This window comes from Epinephelus fuscoguttatus, linkage group LG19 (assembly GCF_011397635.1).
Source record: "Epinephelus fuscoguttatus linkage group LG19, E.fuscoguttatus.final_Chr_v1".
Lineage (NCBI taxonomy): Eukaryota > Metazoa > Chordata > Actinopteri > Perciformes > Serranidae > Epinephelus > Epinephelus fuscoguttatus.
In genome coordinates, this window is record NC_064770.1 from 12,420,740 (window position 1) to 12,445,501 (window position 24,762).

Below are 24,762 nucleotides of genomic sequence, written 5' to 3' on the forward strand. Positions count from 1 at the left end.
GGGGAAGCCAAAGCCAGCAGCTAATCAAAATGTCTCTCAGCCATTTACAGAGCAGTGTAAACTGCACAATTTTTGGGTTGCTCTAAAACCTTTTCCCAGTGTTTCTGAGCTGAGCGTTTGTTGCTCCCAGCTGTTTTGGAGAGGAGGACTTGGTTCAGCATTTCTGTGTTTCATGCTGCCCTCGCTTTCCTTTTTTTCCACTCAGGAGAAAGCACGAGTGTGTGTGGGTTCTTTCTTTCAGGAGGTCAAACTGTGGCGTGTCATCTCTGGCTCCATGTGATTGTTTGTGTGTGTGTTTGGTGACATTTTTGTGATAGGGTCAGCCTATGCTGCATTCAGTGTGTGTATCTCATGATAAAAAGTTATATGTGTGAGAGTACAAGCTACAGAGTTCTGTGTTTAAGTGCATGCACCACGTCTATGAGCAGTGGTGGGTTGCTTTAAAAATGTGCTTCTTTACAAACAGGAGCACAAACCAAGAGAATGACAACTTCCACCTCCCAGAATACATTCAGGTCCAAAGATAAAGGCAAGAAAAAAATTATATCAGATTTGCTTACAAACATAAATTTGTCATCAGTTATCTTGAATTATCTTGTGAAATTCTCACTTCATTTTAAGAGCAATTTTTTGAAGTAATCCATTGATTTTTCCACGTGTATCCCTTTGCTCTGCTGCAAACACAACAGGATGCATTTGTTGAGACAGAAAAACTATTTTGGATAAAACTGGAGATAGGTGTTTTTCTTTCACTGACACTCCTTGGATTATTGATGCTTTGAAGTGATTTTCTACAATCACTTATGATAATACTTAAGTTTATTAGTAGCATAACAATAATTGGCTGTCAGGTTCACATTCTACTTTTAACTAAGTATATATTTGCTTCTCCTGGGTTGGATTTTCTGACAAACTGCTGCTGCTTGTGTGCTGTTTGGCAGCTAACTATCAAGTCTCACATTTCGGAGCATCTCATTAGCACGTGAAAGCATCATCAAGTCAACGATAAGTGTTCCAGAGGACTTTGCACTTAAAACTGAATTGCCATAAAACAATAACGTGGCATTCATAAACATGAAAAAAAGATATATTCACTGTGATGAATTAGTTTTGGTACAACAGGGAAATCTTTTTACATCATACTGAAATCAAACTAATGCATAGAGAATGTTTTGCAGCCACACACAGAATATGGGGCTGGGTAATTACAGCAATTACAAATACTCCTACACAGACATTGAAAAATACAAATATTTGACTAAAACACATTGTTTGTGCTGTGCTGAATTTAATATTCAGCATAATTTTAGACAGAGAGTGTCTCTAGAGGAGCATTTAAAGATTCTGAACCTTAAGAGTCACATTCTGCCTTTTTGCTCATTTATTTGTGTTTAATGCACTGCTGAGGGGGATTTATAGTGTGCACTGTTTAGGTGGTGCAGTGCAACAGAGTGTGCACTCTTATTATTAAGTATAAATCTAACAGTTGGAGGCTGGTGTGCTGCACATCCACATACCAGGACACAGCTCGCTGATTCTCTAATTGGAGCGGGGAACTCGCTTAGTTTCGACAACGCTGTGCAACAGCAACACTTTGAGTTAACAGGTGCAGTTTTTTAAGTTTAACACAAAGTCTCACTTCCATCACAAACACACACTCAAACAAACCGCTCCATCTAAACACCGTAAAAGTGCAAACACACCTGTTTGTAATCACGATATCATTACAAGTATTACTTTACTCCCCAAGGTCAAGGTCAAGGTCATCAGTATAGAACTGAGTTGTGGCTTCGCCTCATGCTCCACATTTAAGTTAAAGAGATGAAAGCAAAGGCGTGAAATGTTGAAAACAACAATAAGAAATTTTTTTTAAAAAAAAAAAACGACATAAACTATAAAATTCAAGGACAAGCAAGCAATTCTGTAAAATACGTATTTGAGAACACTATACTATATACTGAATACAAATATGGCAAGTGCCATAGCTGTATATGTCAAGGGGGGAGGGGCGCAGGGGACACATGCCCTTCAATATTTAGAACATGAGCATTTGTCTCCCCTGATAAAAACATGTGAGCAGCAGAGGATTTTTATTTTGACCCACTTAAAGACATTTACACCACACACTGATGCAAAAGAGGCACATATCAGTGCATAACAGTTCACCAAAATGCATTAAATTAGCAGGATTGGCAGACGCCAAACCTTCCGTTTCATATGTCTCCCCCAACACTGAAACTACGCCCATGAGAAGTGCAAAGACTGTGAGAACAGAATAAAAATATGGCATGAAAGTCTTATGGTATTGTCATGTTGCTGTACATTGTGACATGCTGCACTGATTGGATGAGATTAAAGATATGCAAAAGAAGAAAGAGTTGTGCAAAATCAGCAGTGCTCTGCAGCAACAGATCTTACACTGCAACTGGGCTCTGTGTTTAATTAGGACTTCAGAGGTGAAAAAAGGGGGAATAAACATTCAGACAGTGTGGTGCAACATGTGGAGCAGAGGTGGATGTACGCTTTAATTAAATGTCCATCTGTCTGTGCATCTCCAGCTCCATGACTGTACACAGCACCTTACAGTTTCATGTAGAAATGGCTGTCTTTTTACAAACAAACAAACAAACAAACAAGCGTGTGCATGCATGCGTGATAAGCAACACTCTCTTGGCCCCCATCCATTCAGGCCTCGCCCCAGCCTTCTCTATGAGTGACACACTGACTAATACACAGACAGATAAACACTCACACTGACAAACACGATAAGGCTTTGCCCACGAAACACTGACACGGACTGACTGATGGACGTCTCCATGGAGACCAGTCACCAAGACTGACACAATGTCTCTCGCAGCCGAGCGCCGTGCCAGCTAAATCGGAGAGGTGAGGGAAAGAAACGAAAAAAGAAAGGGAGAGAAAAGGAAGAGATAAAGAGCGGAAACGCACTGTGCAGCACCAGAATGATCACAAAGCAGCGCTGAAATATTCCAGCATCTGCGTGGATGCAGTGCAGATGTGGTCTAACGGGCCACGTGATCGTCTTCCCTGCCCTACGATCTGCTCCTCTCACACCTCAGTCTCACCCCATCACTCACACCTCTCCATCACTTTTTCCTCCTTTTCACTCCTCTCCCCTTCGCCTCATCCCCGCGTTCTCCTCCGCGTCTGCTCCTCTCTTCGCCTTCCCCTTTCCTTTCCTACACCTAAGGCTTGTTTATTTCCACACCTCACCTCCTCTGCTGATTTCTCCACCCTTCTCCTCTCTGCGGGTTCTTCTCTCCACCCCTCTCTCTCTCTCTCCCTCTCTCCCACGCTGTGCGAAATGGAAGCTCTCACAGAGACCTGAGGTTGCCATAGTAACCTGCCATAGTAACCACTCACCATCTTGCGTGTCTCCGTCACGTCGGCGGGGGCTCGGGGCGTCCGCGGCCCTGCTCTGCAGCTCCCAAAGTGGGGCGTCAGTTCAGTAAACCCTGCAGTGTGATGGAAAAGTCCCTGCATCCAATCTGCTTTTGCCTTACAAAACTTCCAAATGACAACGTTTCTGAGGGACGCAGTGACTGATAACTGACAAAACAACCGTTACCTGCAGGTCAGTTTGATGTATTATTAGACGCAGGTCACCACAGGCACACAGCACAGAGGAAAACTGGCTCTGATTGCTCCAAATAAGCCTCTCTCCATTTAAATAGAAGGATGTAATTAGGACTCACTCTGACTTCAGGTGTGGCAAATAGTATGCCATACCACACCAATTAACAGCCATTGTTTCAGTAGTCCACACAGGGAAATCTGAGCCTGAACGCCTCACCGCTGCACCACCCAACCCAAAGCTACCACAAGAGAAAAGTGCAAGAGGGGCAAAATATATAAATAAACTAGTACAACTGAGTCAACATTCTACATATACCGCTGAGAGTCCAGGGAATGAGAAAACAAACAGTGAAAGCATGTATGGGTTCACGTGATGGCACCGAGAGTAATTGTCCTAACCACGCGGCCGAATCTGTGATTTATCACAGCGATGGCGCGTAGCTTCGCTAACTACCTCCTCTGTGGCTCTTAGCGGCCTCCAGGGACAACTGCTGGCATGTCTCATCGCCCTCTTCTGGAGCCACCATCTCACCGTGACATCAGCGCCGCACCCCCTCACCCCCCTCCTCCACTGCTGCCCCTAAAAATACGACAACCTCCAACCAGATCCAAAAAGGACGTTTGATTACGTGTCATCCTGTGCGACAGTGCGCCCACGCTTCTCTCCAGGCGTCTCATCGTGATCTCTCAGAGCGCCGTGGAAACCAAACCTGTCTGTGTCAGGCTTGAATCACAAGGAGTGAAAAAAAAACAACAACAACAACAAGGCAAAAAAAAAAAAAAACCTGTTAAGCATCACACTTTGGTCATCAGGGTTATAATTTCATGTTTACTGCTCTCATGCACTATCTGTTTCTTGCCATCTACATCATCAATATTTATACTGTCATCATCATCAGCATCAGTATGCCACTACAGCCTCCAGCCAGCGCAGCCAGTCAGTGAGGCAGACAGAGGAAAGGCCCCAGCCTGACTCTGCAATGCTGTATTGAGCTCTTATGCCATCACTGACCCGAAACAAACTCCCTCAAGACTCTGTGCCGATGCAGCCAAGCCGGCAGTGGCTGCAAAGCATGGTGGTGGTCACTGAGGCCTGACCGCCTTCATTACCCAATCACATTTACTAATACTTAATCTAACCAGGAGACGATAATATCTCTTCTCTTTGCCAAACTCAATATCAGACACGCAGGGCTGACCGCTCTCTCTGGCCAGCTCATTTCAAACAGCATAAAGTCTCCTGACTGTTTCCGTCTCTCCAGTTTCAGCAATGCCTCGTGAGCAAGGAGCTACTTTCGACCATCTTCACAAACACATGATCGGATATTTGGTCGAGCACCGCCGGACAGCGCAATCACAAACTCATGAGGAAGGAAGGGAAAGGGATCGCCTCAGTCCATTTTTCAGACATCCCTCTCCACTTTAGGTCATGATGAGAATATATTCCCCAGGGGAAATCTCACCATTTCTAATTATGTCAATTCAATGGATTATGGCATTCATTTTGTGTCATTAACCATTGCCTTTCTTCCAACTATTATTCAATAATTAATGCCCGGACAGTCATCATGATCCCCCAAGGGCCAACACCCAGGCCTGGACGGGAGACTCAATCAAACCAATCATGGCTAATTATATCCACCCCGCCATCATAGGCGGCTTAGCATTTCTGCTGTAGATGGGTCAGTGCTCATGCACTCTCAGCCCCCTGGTTACTGAGATTCAAATTGTGCCATATCATGCGCAAAAACAGAATCTCAGATCTCCGTCCCGGGGTTCAGGCCTGGCGCAAGCACGTGGGGTCTGGCAGGGGCATTTGTGATATGATCCCAGCGTCTCAGATGGGGGGGCTCGTCATCGTGCTGCATTATTAAGGGACAGCCGGAGGTTGTTCTCGCAATTTTCAGCCTCTCATGGCTGATCAGCGACTCTCCCTTCACCCTTCAACCTGTGTACATCAGCAAGTCGTGTGGCCATCAATCAACAGCACCCTCGCCCTGTGAAGAGATCAGCGACCAGCTTGCCCTGATTAGAGCAGTTTTAGTGTCATCTATAATCTCCGTCTCTTTCTCTCTTGCGCTGCCATACACAGAAATGCGTGTATGTGCATAAACACATAAGGGTGCACAAACGCACGCTCACACAGACACCAAATTTAGGGCAACAGTTACTCTCTTTGCATCCTAATGTAGCAGCAGAGACGTCCCTCGGAATTAATGCAGTCCTTTGTCCTTTTAGGTACAGTAAGGGGACGAGGAAAGGCAAACTACTTTAACCAGATTGAAAGCATCCTGGCTCCATTTGATGCACAAATCACTGACATTGGGCAATATTTTAGGGGGTAATCGTTTATATGCTGGACTCCGCTCGTGCCCTTTCCCACCTCGTGTGTTTGTTTTTGGGAGGATTTGCTTTGACTTTTTCACATCTCCTCTGGAAATAATCCGCAATGGCTCCACAGTTCCAACAGCGCTGGAGCAGTGGGGGGGCTGAGCATTATCTCAAAGTCACACCTTCCCTCTAGGCCAGGTGTGCAGGTGTAATTTACCATGTCCCTGTTAACCTGCTTGCTTGTTTTCATCAAGCTCATCGGCCATGCATAAGTGGTGTGCCTCGGAAATTAAAGAGCAGCCTGGCCTGATTCCTCAAATGACTGGAATCGCTCAGCCAGGGCTTAATTTGCGACACAGGAAGGAGTCAGCACTCGATTTTGTGGGACACATGTGACTTATGTGTCCAGATTGACGGTTGACAGTTAAAATTAGTAAGATGGCCAGATGTTTTCTTTGCTGTTTTTGGAAGTGTTTAAATTGGTGGAGAAGTTCAGGATTCTTTGTGTCTTCCACAGTAGCTCAGCTGCTAAGGAATTAAAAGTGGATCTACTGTATTACGTAACTGTTAAAAGGACGCTGGATAATTTCAGCTTTCTCCCATTCAGACATATTAGAATTATAAAAATCTGCCAAAATGCCTTTCCTTCAGCCGACCACAACAAAGAGCTTGAAGCCACCAGTGGAACAGTCTGTTACAGGTGCACAATCCTTACAGGGGGAATAAACTGAATAAAACATTCCTCCAGCATCCCATTAACTAATCTCTGTTAACCTTTCCTTGTGAATCATGACATTGTTCAATTTTAATAACATGCATATTAGGTCAAGAGGTGTCATGACTTTGATCCTTCAGGACTTAAAAGGAAATATGACAGAAGTTGTGCAATACTTTGCCTCCACTTCCAGGCCTTTACTAATTCAGTACATCTGAATTTCTCTGCCACCAAATTCCCAAGAACAAAACTTGTAGGACTTCACATCCGTCTGTCCTTAAAACAACATCACAAATGCTGAATAGACCATTTTCTTGTTTTCCTTTGAGTGGCTGCATTCTCATAAATGGCTGCCTTTTAGCAGCCTGGCCCACTCTGAATTCGTTTTCGGCTTAGGTAACGCTTCCGTCGGGGGAGTGGGAGGAGGGCAGCGACAAAGTTCAAGACGAACAAATTTCACTGACATTTCGTCCTCGCTTTTGCAGCAGTGAGACGTCTTGATATTTTGAAGCGCTGCCCTGAGCTGGAGGACCTTGCCTTTAAATGTGATGTCATGTGACAAGCCTCTCATGAAGCCGGGGCCTTGCAGTGACTGGTGCTGTTGCACACAGTCCATGATCAGCTGGGCGAGAAGAGCTTTACTTCCTTGCTATTGGACATAAAGCCCACAATAGGAGCGGGATAAAATACAAGCGGCATAAAAACTTACCATCCTCTTAAAGTTTTACTCCTGTGGGCCTATTTTGGATCTAATGGAAAGAATATGCTGTGAAGCGAGGGCCCATAAATGGTATGTGTCATGGTCATTCAATTGACGGTTGAGCTTACGATGGTGTGGAGGTTTACAGGTACTGTAACAAGCATTAAATGTAATACCGGCGCATGAATAAAAATCACAGGACATAAAGTGCACCAGCAAAACAGTGGTGATTAATCATCCTGGGGGGGTTACAAAGAATTAAAAATGACACCAGCCGTGTGACGGTGATGTGTCGAATAAAAATGGCTTACAGCATCCTTCTTCCTTCCTCACATGCAAATCTGCTCTCAGTGTTGGAGGGGTCTCTGAGTGCATTACCCCCCTCATCCCTCCTTGTTAGGGCCCATACACACAGCTCAACACTCACCCCCACCCCTCTCTTGTCTAATCCTGCCCCAGTGCCCCACTTCACCTTCCAACACCCCATTAATAACTTATTCTCTCTATCATAAAACTCAGGAGATCATCCAGCTGGTCCACAGCACACACACTGCCAGCAATCTCCTCCCGCCAGTCCCAGCCCGTTCGGATTTCTCTGAAACACTGCACATTAGCATTCAAATCCTCTCATAACCGTATCATTGTGTTGCAGATAGAGGCAGTAGATCTTCATTCATCAGTCCTAATCTATCTGCTCCTTGTTCTCAGCCGGAGGGGCCCCAGGCTCTGACTCAGAGCTTAACCCACCGCGCATAAGCCGCAAGGTGCCTGCGCATTTTTTCCTCCGAATCTGGGGTCATCAGCGGGGGCCAGCGAGGGTAAATGAACCCAAACGCGCAAATTAACACCGCAAACGGGTCCGATTAGGGCGCTTTAATTGAGTATATTTGAGTGAAAGCCGCGTGTTATACCGGATCAAATAGTAAGCCCTGTCAACAGCTTGTGCTCCGGTGGGTGCTCCTCTTATCGCCAAGGTTAGATTAACTTGTACTGACATACAAAGATAAAAAAAAGGCTAAACAAAGGATGGGAATGTTAGAAAAGTTTGAATTGTGCATACATCAGAAATCATTCCCTTAGTTTTCTCTTTCTGTCTCTCTCTCTCTCACACACACACACGTCTGCCTCGTCATACATGTAATTCCTGGATATCAGCCATGCAGTCAGTGAGGAGGCCCTGCACCGGATCACACACGAGGACACTTCACACATCACATCAGGTCAATGAATGCGGATTTCCATCCCAACGCATTTTACTAGTTTGTTGCGCGTGGAGCCAAATGCACAAAACTGTCCGGACGCGCGCGCGCACACACACGCCAGACACAAACAACAAGAATCAGAGCTCGTGAATCTGCATCTGAGAGGATGTCATCGATAGAAACAGTCAGTGATGACAGACTTACCTTGATGGGGTGTGTGTTTTTTAAGGATGTTGCGATCAAGTCCTGAAACACATCATGCTCAACACGCGCTGGTCGGGTACTCCGAGAGCTCTCACCTTCCCTCAAATAACAGCGTATTCCACTGCAGAGCCGCCGCCGACGCTGTCTTCTTCTCCTCTCCTCTCCTCTCCCTCCCCTCTCTCTCTCTCTCTCTCCTCTGTCTCCCTCACTGTTTCTCCCCTCTCTCTCTCCCTCTTTCTCTCTCTCAGATTGATTCACCCTTTCCAAGTGCTGCGCTGCCACCGCTGGTAATGAGAATTGTCTCAGAAATCTTCAGGTGGATGGAACCACTGGCCGACAGTGAGGGGACGTTACACTGCTGCTGCTGCTGCTGTTGCTGCTGTAGGGACACTGAATATGGAACTTTATTTATTCACTCAATATTTTTACATGCAAAAAAATATTACAATGATGCAGACACATCACCATGCACGTTTCACACATACCCAGACAGCAGCCCATGGCACAAGCCTTAATATCAACAGCCCCAAATAACGTGACACCCTAAACAAATGCATCTAATATAATCATTACCACAATCTTCACAACTGTTATTACTATAATTAGTCAGATGAGCCCACGCTTCCCCTATACAGTCACACAGAGTTGCATCTCAGCTGCACATTTTCTTTCTTCAGTTATTTTTGTATTTCGTTCCTCACTCACACTCACACACATGTGTCCATATGGTCATATAATCTCTATAATATGATGATGGTGGTGTTTACAGCTTGTTACAGGGAACATTTGCTGCTTGGCCCGTTCCCTTGGCAACATTCAAGCACACACAGTGCTGAGCCCCACCTGTACAGCACTGCCTCATTGGACTGGAGTCCTGCCTGCCACCATTGCAGCTCCCCATCATATATAGGGTGGCATATACAGCACAGGTGTGGTGATTGACATGCTGGGACGGAGGGAGATGAGTCAAAGGAGTGAGGAGCCAGATTTTTCCTTAAAGACAAATTATGGGATTGCTCTCAAGTGGGAGTTGAGCAGAGGTTCCCCATGGGATGAGAGAAGGAGGGGGTGCATCATTGACGGGGGAGTGAGGTGAGGTTTAAGGTCAGGTTAAGGTTACAGGTGTGATCAGGGTTGAGCTGTCAATCACCTCAGCAGGATATTAAGATGAGGATGTAGAGTTGGTGGGTGGTGGAGTGTCCATCAGATAGCAGAGGGAAAGGGGGAGGGAGGGAAGGAGGGAGAAAGAAGTGTGTGTGTGAGTTGGGGGGTGGAGGGTTTGGTGGGGGGCGTTCAGACGGGTGATTAGTGCTGGATTGATAACGTTCTATATCTAGACTCAGAGGATCGCTCTTTCTCACATCCTTGCACCTCAACGCCAGCTCTCCATCACAGGCACGTGTTCTCACACACACTCCTCACACACGTGTCTTCTTTCCAGCTCTGCCATATCACACAAACACACACACTGAGAAGCATGATTTAGATGGGGAACGAGGTAATGACTGACCCCTACATATTCAGCCTGGATGCAGCAACAGGGTGGCCAACCTGTATCTCTCTTATTAAACATTGCACACTGTACACTCCGCATGGCCTTGGCCGCCCTTTTCCACTTTATGCACAATATGTTCTCGCTCACTTGACCCCCCCACAGCCCCCACGCTCTGCAGTGAGGGTCCAGCAGCGTCCACAGCCTGTCCCAGTCCTCTGTAATTCCAACAACAACGGCTCTCGCTCAGTGCTTTTGCATTGCGTCGCTCCTTCTTCTCTTTCTCTCCTCTCTCTCCTCTCCCCTCCCCTGCTGCCTTCCTGCCTCCCTCCCTCTCTCTCTCTATTAAATTTCCAGTCACACAACAGTGCAGTGGATATCCCTCCCTCTCTCTAACTCTCACACACTCTCCTCCGCCACATCCCCTCCCTCCTTCCCTCTCTTGCACATACATACCTCTGTAGTCTGTGGAGGTGTTGTCGTCGTCCTGGATCTCTCCCTATCGCTCGCTCTTGATATTGACTGTTCTCTCCCTCCTTTACTTTGAACCTCTCAATCTCGTTCACTCTTGATACAAGGCTGCTCTCTTTTCACCTCCAGTTGTCTCATCTCCCTCCCCCTGTCTCTCCCTTTTCTCCTCTCCCCCTCTTGCCTCATTATTTAAAAGAGCCCCCTCACATTTCCTCCTCTTCCTCCCCAACCCACTCTGTTTGTATCTCTGTACTGCAGTGTCTGCTCAGGCTATATGGTGAGGAGTATAACCTCCCCTCCCTCCCCTTCCTCACTGTGGTGGGTGTGCAGGGCTCGCTCCATCAGGCCAGCCTTTAACTGACTGATTGAGTGGACACCACAGGCCGATGAATGAATAAAGATGGGAGCCACTGTGAGGATTAATGCGCCTCATATGAAGACAGAAAGCTTGCCATCTAGTATTTCTGCCTCTGCCCTGTGGACGAGGCTGCTCTCTCCTCCTGCGCTCTGTCTTGTGTTGCTGTGCGTTATGCTGTGCTGGCATATTGGTTGAGAGACATGCAGGCGCTCTCTTTTGCCCTGGGTTATGTTCAGGTCCCGGGGCCTCGGTGGCAGTTGCTGCACTGGGGTGAAACCTCTGCCATCTCCGTGCTGTGCTGGAATGGCATGGCGAGAGGAAGTGGGGCAGATACGCCGGTGGTGTTGAGAAGACGCCGCCTGCCTTTCTCCTCCTGCCGTTTCTGCATCTCCCCCCCTCCTTCCGCACACGCTATCTCAAGACTGAACTCTCCACAGCCTCCGAGGCCCTAACTGAGCCCTGATCCGTATCTGATGGTGAAACAGCACGCCATCGGCTGCAGAGATTCCAACCTGTGTGATACCAAATTGAACACTCGGGCTGTCGTGACTAGCAAGCAAGGGTTGAACGCTCTAACGCTTATGCCTGTGTACACCCTGAAACACTGTGTTTTCACCCACAGAGAAAGAAGCTCTTTTAAACACAGAGTTAACCAAGCTTGTATCTCCACCACTAAAGCCAATACTCCTCCCTTATCACAAACAGCCCTATCTGGCAACCGCATCCATTAGGCCCCGATAGTACCATTGATCTTCCCATGCCCAAGCCAAGTGGACCTCAACCACCAGCCCCTGAAGACAAATCCAATTTTAGGTGTTATATGCTCCTCCAACCCGCACCCTCCTCTTAATCTCTCCATGTGCAGGCTAAACTCATCTACCGCCACCACCATCACAACACATTCACTCTCTGTGTGGCAAGGCTTAATAATAAGACTGTCTCTCCTGCTCCTCTGTCGCTCGCTCCTGTCAACACCTCCTCCGGCAGGGCGTAAAACAAACTCTGCCCCCAGGCCTATAAACCCCATTATGCTGAGCAGCACTTCTGCCACCAGGCTGTATAATCTTCATCTCTAGCCCACAGCCTTCCCTAACTGGCCCTCGAACTGGTCCACTGCTTCCTTCCTCATGGTGACAACAGGCGGGGACAACAACCAAGATGCACCACGACAACACGTAGCAAACCACCCTGGCCCAAACCACTCTGCAGCAAGAGAGCAAAGAGCAGTCACAGCTCAGACTTTGGTCATATGTGAGGACGTGTTCAGGGAAGTAATGGGCAAGGTTAAGTGCACTTAAAGTATTTAATCACATTGTTAATGCAAATGTCATAAATCTATATGAGTCAAATACATTAAAGGAAATTTCCATACCCAGAAGCTTTGTATTGAGATGTTTAATGCATCACAGGAGTTATTTTGTCCTACCTGCTTATTTTACATCTTTTTCAGTTCGTGATTTCCACCCCTGTGTCCTGACTGCATATTGTATACTAATACTTTAAAGTATAGATTTTGTACAACTGATTTTGGTGATTAGAATACGTAGAAATCAGGGTCTTTTTTATGTATTGGAACCAACAGTCTTCAATCAAACTTTGGTGCACTTTTTCAAAATTTCAATCAGAGGTTCAGTGTGTAGGATTTAGGGAGACATATTGGAAGAAATATAATATAATGTAATATAATATAATATAATATAATATGATATGATACAGGGGCGGCACGGTGGTGTGGTGGTTAGCACTCTCGCCTCACAGCAAGAGGGTTGCCGGTTTGATCCCGGGTGTGGGAGCCCTTCTGTGCGGAGTTTGCATGTTCTCCCCGTGTCAGCGTGGGTTCTCTCTGGGCACTCCGGCTTCCTCCCACAGTCCAAAGACATGCAGATTGGGGACTAGGTTAATTGATAACTCTAAATTGTCCGTAGGTGTGAATGTGAGCGTGAATGGTTGTTTGTCTCTATGTGTCAGCCCTGCGATAGTCTGGCGACCTGTCCAGGGTGTACCCTGCCTCTCGCCCGATGTCAGCTGGGATAGGCTCCAGCCCCCCCGCGACCCTCAAGAGGATGAAGCGGTTAGAAGATGAATGAATGAATAATATAATACAATATAATATAATAAGTATGTTTTCTTTAGTGTATAATAACCTGAAAATACCAATTATGTTTTTGTTACCTTAGAGTGGGCCATTTTTTATCAAAATAGGAAGCAGGACTTCATCTACGGAGATTCCCATGTTGCACTGCCATGTTTCTGTAGTAGCCCAGAATGGACAAACTCAACACTGGTTCTAGATGGCGCCATTCATGTTGCGTCAGCCACTGTAGTTAGCAGCCCCTACGCATCAACATCGTCTGAAAAATACTGATTTTTTTAAATGTGAAAATGCTTTTTTCAGTGATTTTCCTGGTTTTAAATCACTGGGTCCGTTTGTTTTAGAGAGGAGGAGACCTCTGTGAGTAATTCTGCTCCCGATAAAACTCTCCATATAGTGATGTACACATCGACCCACAGCCCACTGGTCCTGTGAGCTGTGGGCGGGTTAGCCTACGGGTCCTGTGGGATCAGCAGGTTGGGTTTGGCTGTTAGAAAATAGTGCAGGTTTCAAGCGGGCGGGTCATGGAGTCACAAAGCAGCGTTCTTAATAAGTTATTAATAGCCTAAGTTACAGAAACATTGTGTAATAATCCAACTTCCACATTTTCCTCCATTCATAAGCCTCACCGCTAGATGCCACAAAATCTCCCTAAATCTTACACACTGAACCTTTGAATATTTTTAATTGGATTTTTTTTTCTTAAGCTATCACCAGTGCCTGCACCCTGTTGTTCACAGTATATTCCATTTATTAGTAGGTCATCATTTCCTGTGTGGGATAGTTCTATCAACACCACAAATCAACCAACTTTTGTATGCATGTCTGGATTGTTAAGAATACTTGAATTAGCCATTTGTCCGGTTTAAAATGTCCACATACTGAAAATGTGGTTCAAATATTAAAACATTCAGAGCACCAGGCTTTATTTCAGAAGAGCCTGCCTGAACTTGTTGCATTATGGAGTGCAGGTGTATGTGAAGTGACTATAGAAATGGATAGTTACAGCAGCAGAATGAGTGTTGCTGCATTGCATTTTGGTCTACAGAGATGAAAACATCAGGCTCTGGGGGTAAAATTGGTCACCATGGGGAAAACATTTGTCATAAATATTTCAACCTTACAGTACAGATGCAGACAGAATGAGCTTTGGTCTAGAAGGCACACTGGTTTCAACTTTGTTTTATTGGCTATTTTTTTGTGCTACGCAAATAGAGTTCTAGAAATCAGACGTTGCTACTAAGCAGAGTGCATTTATATGTCTTGAGTTTGTAACTTATTGACTTGACTACATGAAATTGCTCCTGATGATGGTGAAGTTTGCCTCGATTATAAGATAAAGTAATTGCTGATTATGAGAAATGTATAGCCCTGGAACCAGACAAATCTGTGAGCTTGTATTATTTGCTCTGTCAGATTCATAATTCATATTTGTGATTTGGTCTGGTAATGTCAGGTTAAGAAATTGTTATAGTAGTATCCAAAACCTGTGAGATTTTTCTGAAACAAAACTTTGAATGTGCCCATTCCAAAGGTCATGCCATGGAAAGTAATACACTTTTGTGAGTCTTTTAACATTTGTGGCACAGTTAACATAGTAAGTTGTGAAATATCTTAAGTTGTATCTCGGTTACTAAGTTACTTCAATTTGAAAATTATTATTTTGTAATTGTTTCACTTTGTGTCATTCGACCCTGAATTATGAAACTGTGAAGTTTTCTCTTACGTCTATCACAAAAAAACCCAAAAAGCAGAAAAGGTAGCACTTGCAGCTCAAGAGCTTTTTCACTCTTAACATTACAATGATGCTCTTCTTCTAGATCAGATTTTTAGCATTCATTTTGAAATAAAGGACTGATATTTGTGAGAGAATACTTCATGTTGGCAAAGCCCACTACCCACAGAGAACATGCTATGGCTCCGTCTCTGGGTATATGAGACTCAGATGACTTTGATGGCTCATATCAACAGCCCTGCATCCCCATATTCCCACAGTACCCCCCACATGACACCCTGGGGGACACGATCTCCAAGACCACAAAGCACATGTGGACAGCCGCCTCCACAATGGAGGCTTTGAACATTGCGCAGTCAAGTTTCAATTTCTCAAGCTTCTCCTACAACAAAGGAAAAATCCCTCTGAAAACCATCAGTGAGGCCAGCCAGACACTCCCAGTTCACCCTCACTACAAGTTTGGGTTTGCCAGGTCTGTCTATCAGACCAGATCAAACTCGGGATTACATACCCAACTGGTGTGGGAACTACTCTGGATCCCTTAGGAGAAGATAGAGGGCATGAGGTACATTGTTTCACCTGTTCAGAGCCACTGTGACCTAAATCCTGATGAGTGAAATAGATGGAAGTTCTCATATTTTCAAGAACCTTATTTCAAAATCGTGATATTTTCATAATTCATACATTATAGCCAGGCCATAATTTTAAGATTTAAAGTCACTGTTAAGAGGCAAGAGCCCTTAGAAATATCAATGTGATTGATTTCACAAGGAAAGATAACTAACTGCTGGTGGAGACATTATTTCATCCAGATGTAGTGTCTCCTCGCAGCCCTATGAGTGTCCAGGGCTGATCAGAGATGGCAGCAATGTCAAGACATTGTCACATAAAGGGATGGTTTACCACACAATTACATTTTTGACTCTTACCTGTAGAGCTATTTATCAGTCTAGATTGTTTTGGTGTGTTAGATATATTGGCTGTAGAGATCTCTGCCTTCTCTCCGATATAATGGAACTAGATGGCACTCGGCTTGTGGTGCTCAAAGCACCAAAAGAAACATTTGAAAAGTTCAACCGCAATGTCCCTCTCCAGAAATCATGACCGTATTACTCAAGATAATCCACAGACCTTGTTGTGAGCAGTTTTATGTAGGAACTATTTTCTTTCTACCAAAGTACACGTGCCAACTGAATCACTGCACAGAAGGAAGAGTGCATCTACTCATGGATGAGAGGCTCGTGTGACAGAAAGAGATGTAAACATTTATGTTGTCTTCTTTGGCTGAGCTGTAACTTTAGCTAGCTTAGTGGTGCTAGGTGAGCTAGCTGTCAATGCACGCTTCCTTCTGCATGGTGATATGGTTGGCAGGTGTAGTTCCGTGGACAGAAAATAGTTCCTACATGAAACTGCTCACAACAAGGTCTGTGGATTATCTTCAGTAACTAGGTTATGATACCTGGAAAGAGACATTGCTGTTGAGTTTTTCAAATGTGTTTTTTTTTTTTTTTTTTGGCGCATTGAACACCCATCCCAGAATGGCCATTCCAGAACTTGGCGTCACCCTGGTCCCCACCACATGCACACAGCCAATGGTATTTTTCCATTGGATTTTGGATTATTGCAAACAATAAGATCTGTCACAAGCCAAAGTTTATGATACATGTATTGTTCAGCAAGATAATCTTCACAAATTAAATCCACTTTTATGATTTTTGAAGTGTAAATGCAATCACCAGAAGTAAAAAGCTAACGTTAGACTATAAACAAACTACACCACGGCCACATGACTTCAAGGTCGCCACAACAAGGCTGGAAAGCTGTGTATGAGGTAATGATGTTCTATAGTCTCATTCAGCCACTTGTTAGCAACCACCTTTTTTAAGGCATGTAACAGCTTCTAAATTCACAAGTGGGGTATTTACTGACGAATTTTATGTTGTGGAACAAAACATGAAAGTCTTCTAACCACAGACCTTGTTTCTGGCATCAAGTACAAAACCTATTCAGAACACCCATCGACTTTCAGGCAAGAGACCAGACGAGCTAAAATGTTAACTCATTTCTGGGTTTTCGGACTCATTCCTACAGCACTGTGTTCAAGAAAAGGCAGACATCTCTACGGCCATTGTCTCCAACACTCGGCAACTCTCAGCAAAACAATATTGATTCATAAAAAGCACTACAGGTAAGAGAAAAAAATATGTGTTTTGAGTTTGGGAATCAACTGTCCCTTTAAGCCAAGAACTGAGTACTCTGCTGTTCATTTCTTCACTTGTCACGTTTCACTGGACTTTGTATTTCAATATATCAAGGATTTCTTTTAGTTTTGAGAAAGCTCATTGTTCTGATGGTTCTTTGATAGAACCACAAGCTACTTGTTTCTGAGGAGTGCAGTTACTGTATATGATCATACTGTACACACATTCAGTATCACCATGATGACATACTGACACCGTTAGCCAGTGGTCTCCTTAAAGAGTGTCTTATAAAACGCATCAAATTGATGAAGCTTATAGGAGGCTATGAAGGTTTAAAGGGAAACATAAAAATAATGCTATTCTTATAATGTGATACGTTAACTATTGATTTTTTTTTTAAAAAATGATTATGGGGGATGTTTGCTGAACGACCGTCATGATCGGAGGTCAGTTTAGTCATCATTTTATTTACCACTACAGTTCATCACACGGACCTGTGAACATTTTTGCTGTTAATAAAAGAGATACTGAAAAACTTATGAGCTCAGACAGGCGCTAATAGCTCGATAGTGAGATAGAGGCAGATAGATGGAGATGGAGAGAGTGAGAGAGAGGGAGGAAGATAAAGTGAAGCTAAGCCGGGCTCCGAGGGCCGGCCAGTGATTAAGGGATGGGAGGGATGAACACCATCCACTGAGGGACTAGTGTCTATCTGTGTGAGTCCATGTGAAAGCGGGGCTGAGGAAAAGCTCAGAAACAAGAACCCACTGTCACGGTATCTTAGCAACCGTCTCTGTCTCCCAGGTGACAGGGACTGACATCACTTCCTGTTGGTGAGTGTGTATGTGTGTGTACACAGTGTCCAAGTGTGAAAAAAAAAAAAAATGCACAAACTGATGCGTGAACGTGTCATGACCGTACGTGTGAGGTTGAGCAAAGTTCATGTGTGTTTCTCTCCCCGTGCGCGGCCGGTGTCTGGATCTGCAGCTTCAGCACCCGTGTCACCATCAGGTACATGACAGGATAGTGTTTGCTGGTGTGCATGATTTAACTCGGATGTATCGTGTGTGTGCATGCGAGAGCACGTTTCGAAAGCAGACTGTTGGCATATATGTGGAGTTGCTGCCATGTGCGCATGCGGTCAGCCTGATTGTACGTTATGCCAAGGGAAACATGGCCAACTGATGCCATCTGGTAGGACTACTTGGCACAAGGGGACTCTCTATGGTTCCACGACATATTGGAGTAGTTAAAATTAACACTGTGACACTATTTGGCAGAAAAAGACACTGAACTATCTATTACTGTGTCTATTTCAGTCTCTCTCTCACCTTAAGGGTCCAAGCTGCATTCACATGGGGAGGCAGGACTGTGGAGACTCTGGCTGGCCACCACGAGCACAACATGTGCAAAAACCTCTTCACAATGATGACGACTTCCTCAATGGTCTATACTCCATAGTTTTATTTATTCTCATAAAAACAACTTTATCAATGATAATAAAAAAAGAAATCTAACAGAAAAAAAGTTAAATCTTAATTAAAAAGGAAAAAAATAACACTATTTCAGATTTTCATGATAAAATTCTAAACAAAACATGAATAGAAAAGTAGAGTCTCCATAAGCATAACATAATTGACTGTTTTCAGTGGTTTGGCTTTGTCCTGTGAGTAGCATGGAGGATTAGCACGCTGTCGGTTTGACCATTTACGTGAAAAACTAATGCTCGCATTGTCTGCCCCTAATTAACTTCAGCTGCTCAGTCCCGTTAAGAAAGAAAAAAAAACTATTCATGATTTGTTCCTTAATTATGTTGAACATTTGTAGCAATAAAGCAACCGAGCGGATGCATGTGTCCAAACTGCCAAATGGCTGCTGAGATTCAACTAAAGATCCTGTTTCTGACTCCACGACGGTCAATCAGATAAGGTCCATAAGGATTTCATCCTCCATGACGCTGGAGACTTGGGGCATCCCGGGCTGCGGTACAGCACCTCTCTGACCTCCAGACATCAGCATCTGACCTGCACACAGGGTTGGGTTGTTTGGGAGGGGATGGAGAGAGAGGAAGAGAGATTGAAATGAAGGATTCTCTTTACTTTTTCGGAATTTATTCTTTCTATATAAAACACTTTATAGTACTTGTAGGTGTTCTCTTTAATTAAACATACAGTAAGTACAACAGATTCTGGAGTTTGAATGACAATTACAGTTTAAAGTCCCCACATCTGGATACATTATTTATATCACTACACACTGTTTTCCAAATCATACTGGACTTTTCTTCAAGCCTGTTTTTCCCTCCCATGCAGCCATCTGTTTCCATTCATTTTGTTAGGAAGGTCAGCTTAGAGGCACTCGAGATTTGATTGACATGGGTAAACATCAAGGTACTTTACTGTTGTGTACAGTGATTTGAAATGTTTACGTCGTGCATAAATCTACTGCCTCAAAGCTCAGACATCAGGGACTTCTAAGTCAACACTGTGACTAGATGTATTCCTGTATGGTTTTATCAAAAAATCAAACCCGAACAACAAACGATGAGCAAATATGGACAGGGATAATGTGGAGTGGAAGTGGCTTTTCTTTTTTCTTTTTTTGAAAAAAACAAAAAACAAAAAAAAAAACTTAGGCTCCATTTGCACGTTTTGCTTAAAGGGGACCTAATATGCTCATTTTTAGGTTCATACTTGCATTTTGGGTTTCTCCTAGAACATGTTGACATGCTTTGATGGTCAAAAAAAAAAACCAAAAAAAAAAACCACTTTATTTTCCTCATATTGTCTGTGCCAATAAATGCAAATGAACATGCGTCACAGTAAAAAGATCCCACTGGTGGTGTTGGGGCAGGGGTGGTCACAAAGATGTGCTCTAAAAGCGAGGTGAAAAAGATTTATAATACAGTATTTTGAGGAAATGCACTGCCAATCATCTCCCAAAACACAAAGGGGAACCAATGACTGACATGGGGCCTGAGAAAACCAATCTATGCTCTCGCTGGTTGTAACTCATCATCAGTGCGCAGGACCATGCTTCACGACAAAAGGCCATCAAAGGGAAATGAATCTTTTAGCAGTGGAAATCTTTAAAGTTGGAGCTTCAAATCAATATATAAATGCACCAGAAGTTCTCCAAACATTTTCAACTAAGGTGCACATAAATCGAAGATATATTACGCTGGATTTTCCTGAAAACAATGTATAGATTCATACAGAAGTATTCCCTCTCTATCATCACTTATGACCCACTCTCCTGGAGAGACTCGGCCCTCTGCCTGTATTTCTTCTTATCGTCTCTGTTTGGGACGTTCGTGGGTGCTTACCCCCCACAGCGCTCAGGTGAGGTAGGGGCTTAATAAAAAGGTAGCAACCAGGTGCCAGACCGTGAGCAGCCCACAGCTCAGAGGCAGTGCCAAAAAGAAAAAAAAAAAGAAGCAAACATAGTGAGGCGAAACTCTAAACGAGAGTGAGTCTGGGGCTGGCCGGCTTTTACTTCCACTTAAGCTGGTGAGTGTGTTAACAAACAGTAATTGATGATTCTTCATAGTATACGTTTAACCCTTTGATGCACAACATGGGTCTAAAGTGACCCGACTGAGTTTTTATGTTCTATATCTTTGCAATAAATTAACTTCATCATTCAGTATTCCAGGTTTTCCTCAATTAACTTGTTTTTGATCATTATACATCCTTATTTTATATTTTCCTTTCTTACTTTTTTAATAAAAACCCTTTTTGTATCACTACCCTTCTAATGCACAACATGGGTCTAAAATGACCCATATCCATTTTCTATGATATTTCATGTATGGCTGAGTGTTTCTATGATATATCTTTGAAATAAATGTATTTTATCATTTATTATTCCAAGTAATCAGTAAATATCTTGTTTTTGTTTAGCACAAATCATCATTTTATTTTTTTCCTTTCTTATTTTATGAACAAGCACAGCTTTTGTATTTCTACATCAAGTTTGCACACATGGGTTAGCATTTGGCGGGAACCTGTGAAAGTTGTTTGATTGCAAGTAAGAACATACTTACCACAGACAACTATTCACAGCTCAGCACAGCTCCCTTTGTACATCTGATACATGTTAGTCTTGTTTTACAATTGTTCAAACATTACCCTAATAAAATATATGATGATAATTGTGAAATATAGTTGTACATTATATTTGATTAGGTTTAGGTTACCTTGAGAGTGAGTACATTACTTGTAAGTAATTACTGTTAGCTAGCTAGCTGTTGACATATTCTATTTTAGTTCTTTGTAGTTAGCAAACTATTGTAGTTAGCTAAGTCGTTATCTAACTATTTGGCTAAGTAGTTGGCTAAGCTACTTAGCCTAGGAGTTAAATAACTAACTTAATAGGATGGTGTCCTCCAGACTTGCTTCGTTTTAACGAAAAAATCTCTTCTTGAATAAACTCTTCTCTTCACAGAAGTACCCATTAGTAGTTGAGAAACATATAATAAAATTCAGTAAAACTAAGTAAAATTGCAGAGCTACCAGACTTTGCTGCTATAATAGTTGAAGCGCGTGTTCTAGAATGAACCACCCCACCCTCCTTGAAGGTCAAGTTAATTTTATTTAGTTTTATTTTCTATGTAGCACCAGATCACAGCAGAAGTCATTTGAGGTTACCTTTCCTATAGAACATGTCTATAACTTGTCCTTTTATTAAACAAACTCAATAGCCCCATGTCATTTATCTTGTTTACACCATGGCATGTCATTTCTGTCTCTACATAGTCATGTTATCTGTTATCAGAGGTATGTGTATGTGACAAAATGATAAATAAACATGTTGCAAATATTGTATGAGTGTTTGGCCCCACTCACTGCTGAAGTAATTATTTGAAACAAATTATTATTATTGTATTAAGTCATTTGATTTTAAATCACACTTGGATGAATGGGTCATTTTTGATCTGTGTGTAAACTTGATGTAGTAATACAAAAACTATTTTTGTTCATAAAGTATGAAAAGAAAAATGGAAATAATGACCTGTTGTAATCAAATACAAGATATTTAAAGAATACTTGGAATATTCAATCATAAAATAATTTGATTTCAAAAGATAGAGCAAAGAAACACTCAGCCAGCATGAAATAACATGGGAAATGGATATGGGTCGTTTTTGACCCATGTTGTGCATTAGAAGGGGTGTGCATATGTTGTGCATCAAAGGGTTAAGTGAGTAAAATATAAATTTGGGCAGCATGTACAGGGGATGGAATATCTAACTTAAGCAAATCTTTGTAAGCTGATTTTTGTTAGATACAGATGGCTGCATGTGGTATTGAAAAAAACCCATTGTTCTGTAAAAGTCTGTAGAAAGTAATGTATGCTGTCTGTAGTAATGTAAAGTCGTCATGAAGTGCAGTAAAGGGGATAAAAAGAGCTAAAATTGCTCTTTAAGGTCTTTATTTAACTTTGGACGTCTACTGCAGTTGTGTTGAACCAATAACAATTTGTCTCCTAGAACTTGGTCAGTTTCAAGCAACATGAGTTTCTTGAAGTGGTTTTGGATGTCAACCTTATTACCCTTCAGAGAGTACATTTTCAGACCTATATTCAAAAATTTCATATCAAGTTGAGTCACATGTTTCTGAACTCTCTCCACCTCTGTGCAGGATGCTTGCTGACCTGCCAAGGGCTGCCTCCACTGGCCCTGCATTTGAGCCCCCCCTCCTGGCGCCGGATGGACCAACTGCTGTCCTAAACCCTGGTGAGACATCATGCCTGGCATATGAGACACCCCACCTTGCTGCAAGGACACAGAGACGGATAAGCCACATTAACCTCTACAGAATCTCCAGAGGAGCAGGTACTGTATGAGACATTTACTACAGATTCACTCAGCCGTTTGTTGCACTCTTACGGGCTGCTGTTGGCTGAGGAGAAGACTGCGAAGCTGTGGATTGGCTCCTGGGTTTGACAGGCGGAGTATGGGACCTTGGGGCTGGGCTTGCCCGCTTTGTGCGACCTGGTTGGGTGGAGCGCCGCTGACCGGCGGCTGCTGGTTTGTTGGTCCGGTTGCTCTCATTGCCATCTGAGGGAAAGGTTAAGATGTCGTAAACTGCATTCATGTCATATCAGAAAACCCTTTTTTGACTCATAATTTAAGAAAGAGAAAGAGAACATCCAGATGCCAGGATTAAAAATTCCTTTAGATTTCAGTGACTCATAATCGACTTTTTTTTCCACACGTCACAAGGTCAAAAATTCTATCAAGTGGTTGCATCATGTCAGGAGAATTTTATAAGTGATTATTACAAGAAGACTTAAATATGTAGAAAATAATTGTTTATTGGTTTTATATGGAAGACAGGAGTGTTTACTGTTCACTAAGACTGGTAACTGAGGCTATTGTCTGCAATGTTTAGACGACATTATTGAGGCCACTGGTGTGTACACAAGTACATTCACTCAAGTATTCCACTTAAGTACTGTACAAATTTGATGTACTTTTACCTCACTTGAGGTGAATGCCACTTTCTACTTCTCCTCCACAAAAGTCACAGAGATATATTGTACTATTTACTCCGGTACAATTATTTATTAATTATTAGTTACTTCAAAAACCAAGATTTCTTTTTCACAGAACCTATACTGTGTATACACAGTTGCAGTTGAGACAATTAGTTGATTGATTAGAAAATTACTTGGCAACAATTTTGATAATAATTTTAGTTATTTTTCATACAAACATATTTCATGCTTCCAGCTTCTCAAATATGGGGACTTGCTGCTTTTCTTTTTAATAATTTTAATTATTTTTGATTTATTAAGATGAGACACCTACGTGAAAACATGATTTTGAAATTTGGGGAGCTATTTTGCTTTCATGACATCTTCTTTCAGACAAAGGAAAACATCCAAAACACACATTTAGGTTAATTTTAGTTCAGATTTCTATTCTGGAAATGTCTGCACAAAAAATGCATATTTAGTGAAATAATGCATTATTTGCACGTTTAAACATAACATTTCAGAAAGGTTTCAGGGTGATGTCTATTAATTAAAGTTTTTACCATATTTACCTGTAGTGTCTTATTTTTTGTCTAAAATGTAGAAAATTTTACAATACCTTTAAAGGCAATTTTCTCAAAATGAGTTTGTCCTCATACTCTGAGCCAAAAATCTGAACTTCAGTAGCTCTTACATACACCAAACTTTTCAGTTTTATTCCTTTGTTTTTTTTGTTTTGGGTTTGTTTCTGTATCCATCACCTGATTTATAGAACATTTTATTCCTAAAAACATGGTGAAGATGGATTTTTCATGGCTGTTGACAATATTTTCAGATTTATGGAGTGATACAAAGAGTTATCTACAATTCGTTCTCTAAAAATCTTTGACCCTCATGTCAACAAAATGAAACAAGAATTTTGAACCTGGCTTCATGCAGGGTTCAGAATTGATGTTCTGTAAATGTAAGCAAATCAGTGAATATTTCATTAGATAATGCCTCAGTAGCATATCCAAACAAAATTATTTCAGAAAACCATAATAATAACAAAAATAACCGTCTTCATGTTAGTAATCACCTGGGAAAGTTTCATGGTAATATACTGTATATTGGTTAAAAATTTTAGCTAGTTCACCTGGAGTGTCTCCGCTTAATTTGATTAAAATGTTTCTTCATTGAGTGCT

The 24,762-nt window shown here is 42.7% G+C and overlaps 2 protein-coding genes across 6 annotated transcripts in view; both read right to left on the reverse strand.

Annotated features, from left to right (window-relative positions):
* Positions 1-10,806, reverse strand: part of lrrc4ba (leucine rich repeat containing 4Ba) — a 39,930-nt gene extending 29,124 nt beyond the window's left edge. The window contains exon 1 of one of the 2 annotated variants that reach the window (XM_049562300.1): positions 10,698-10,806. The gene's annotated coding sequence lies outside the window, so the exon portion shown is untranslated. Of the gene's footprint in view, positions 1-8,749; positions 9,094-10,697 lie in introns of those variants that run through there. The other variant, XM_049562299.1, reaches the window with a different exon arrangement.
* Positions 10,807-18,547: 7,741 nt separating this feature from the next.
* med25 (mediator complex subunit 25) overlaps positions 18,548-24,762 on the reverse strand; it is a 31,243-nt gene continuing 25,028 nt past the window's right edge. For all 4 annotated transcript variants that reach the window (XM_049561684.1, XM_049561683.1, XM_049561685.1 and 1 more), the window contains 3 exons: positions 22,989-23,159; positions 22,754-22,874; positions 18,548-19,122 (listed from right to left, as the gene is read on the reverse strand). In XM_049561684.1, coding sequence (XP_049417641.1) covers positions 19,019-19,122; positions 22,754-22,874; positions 22,989-23,159 — 396 coding nt within the window. In that variant the 3' untranslated portion in view covers positions 18,548-19,018. The remainder of the gene's footprint in view (positions 19,123-22,753; positions 22,875-22,988; positions 23,160-24,762) is intronic.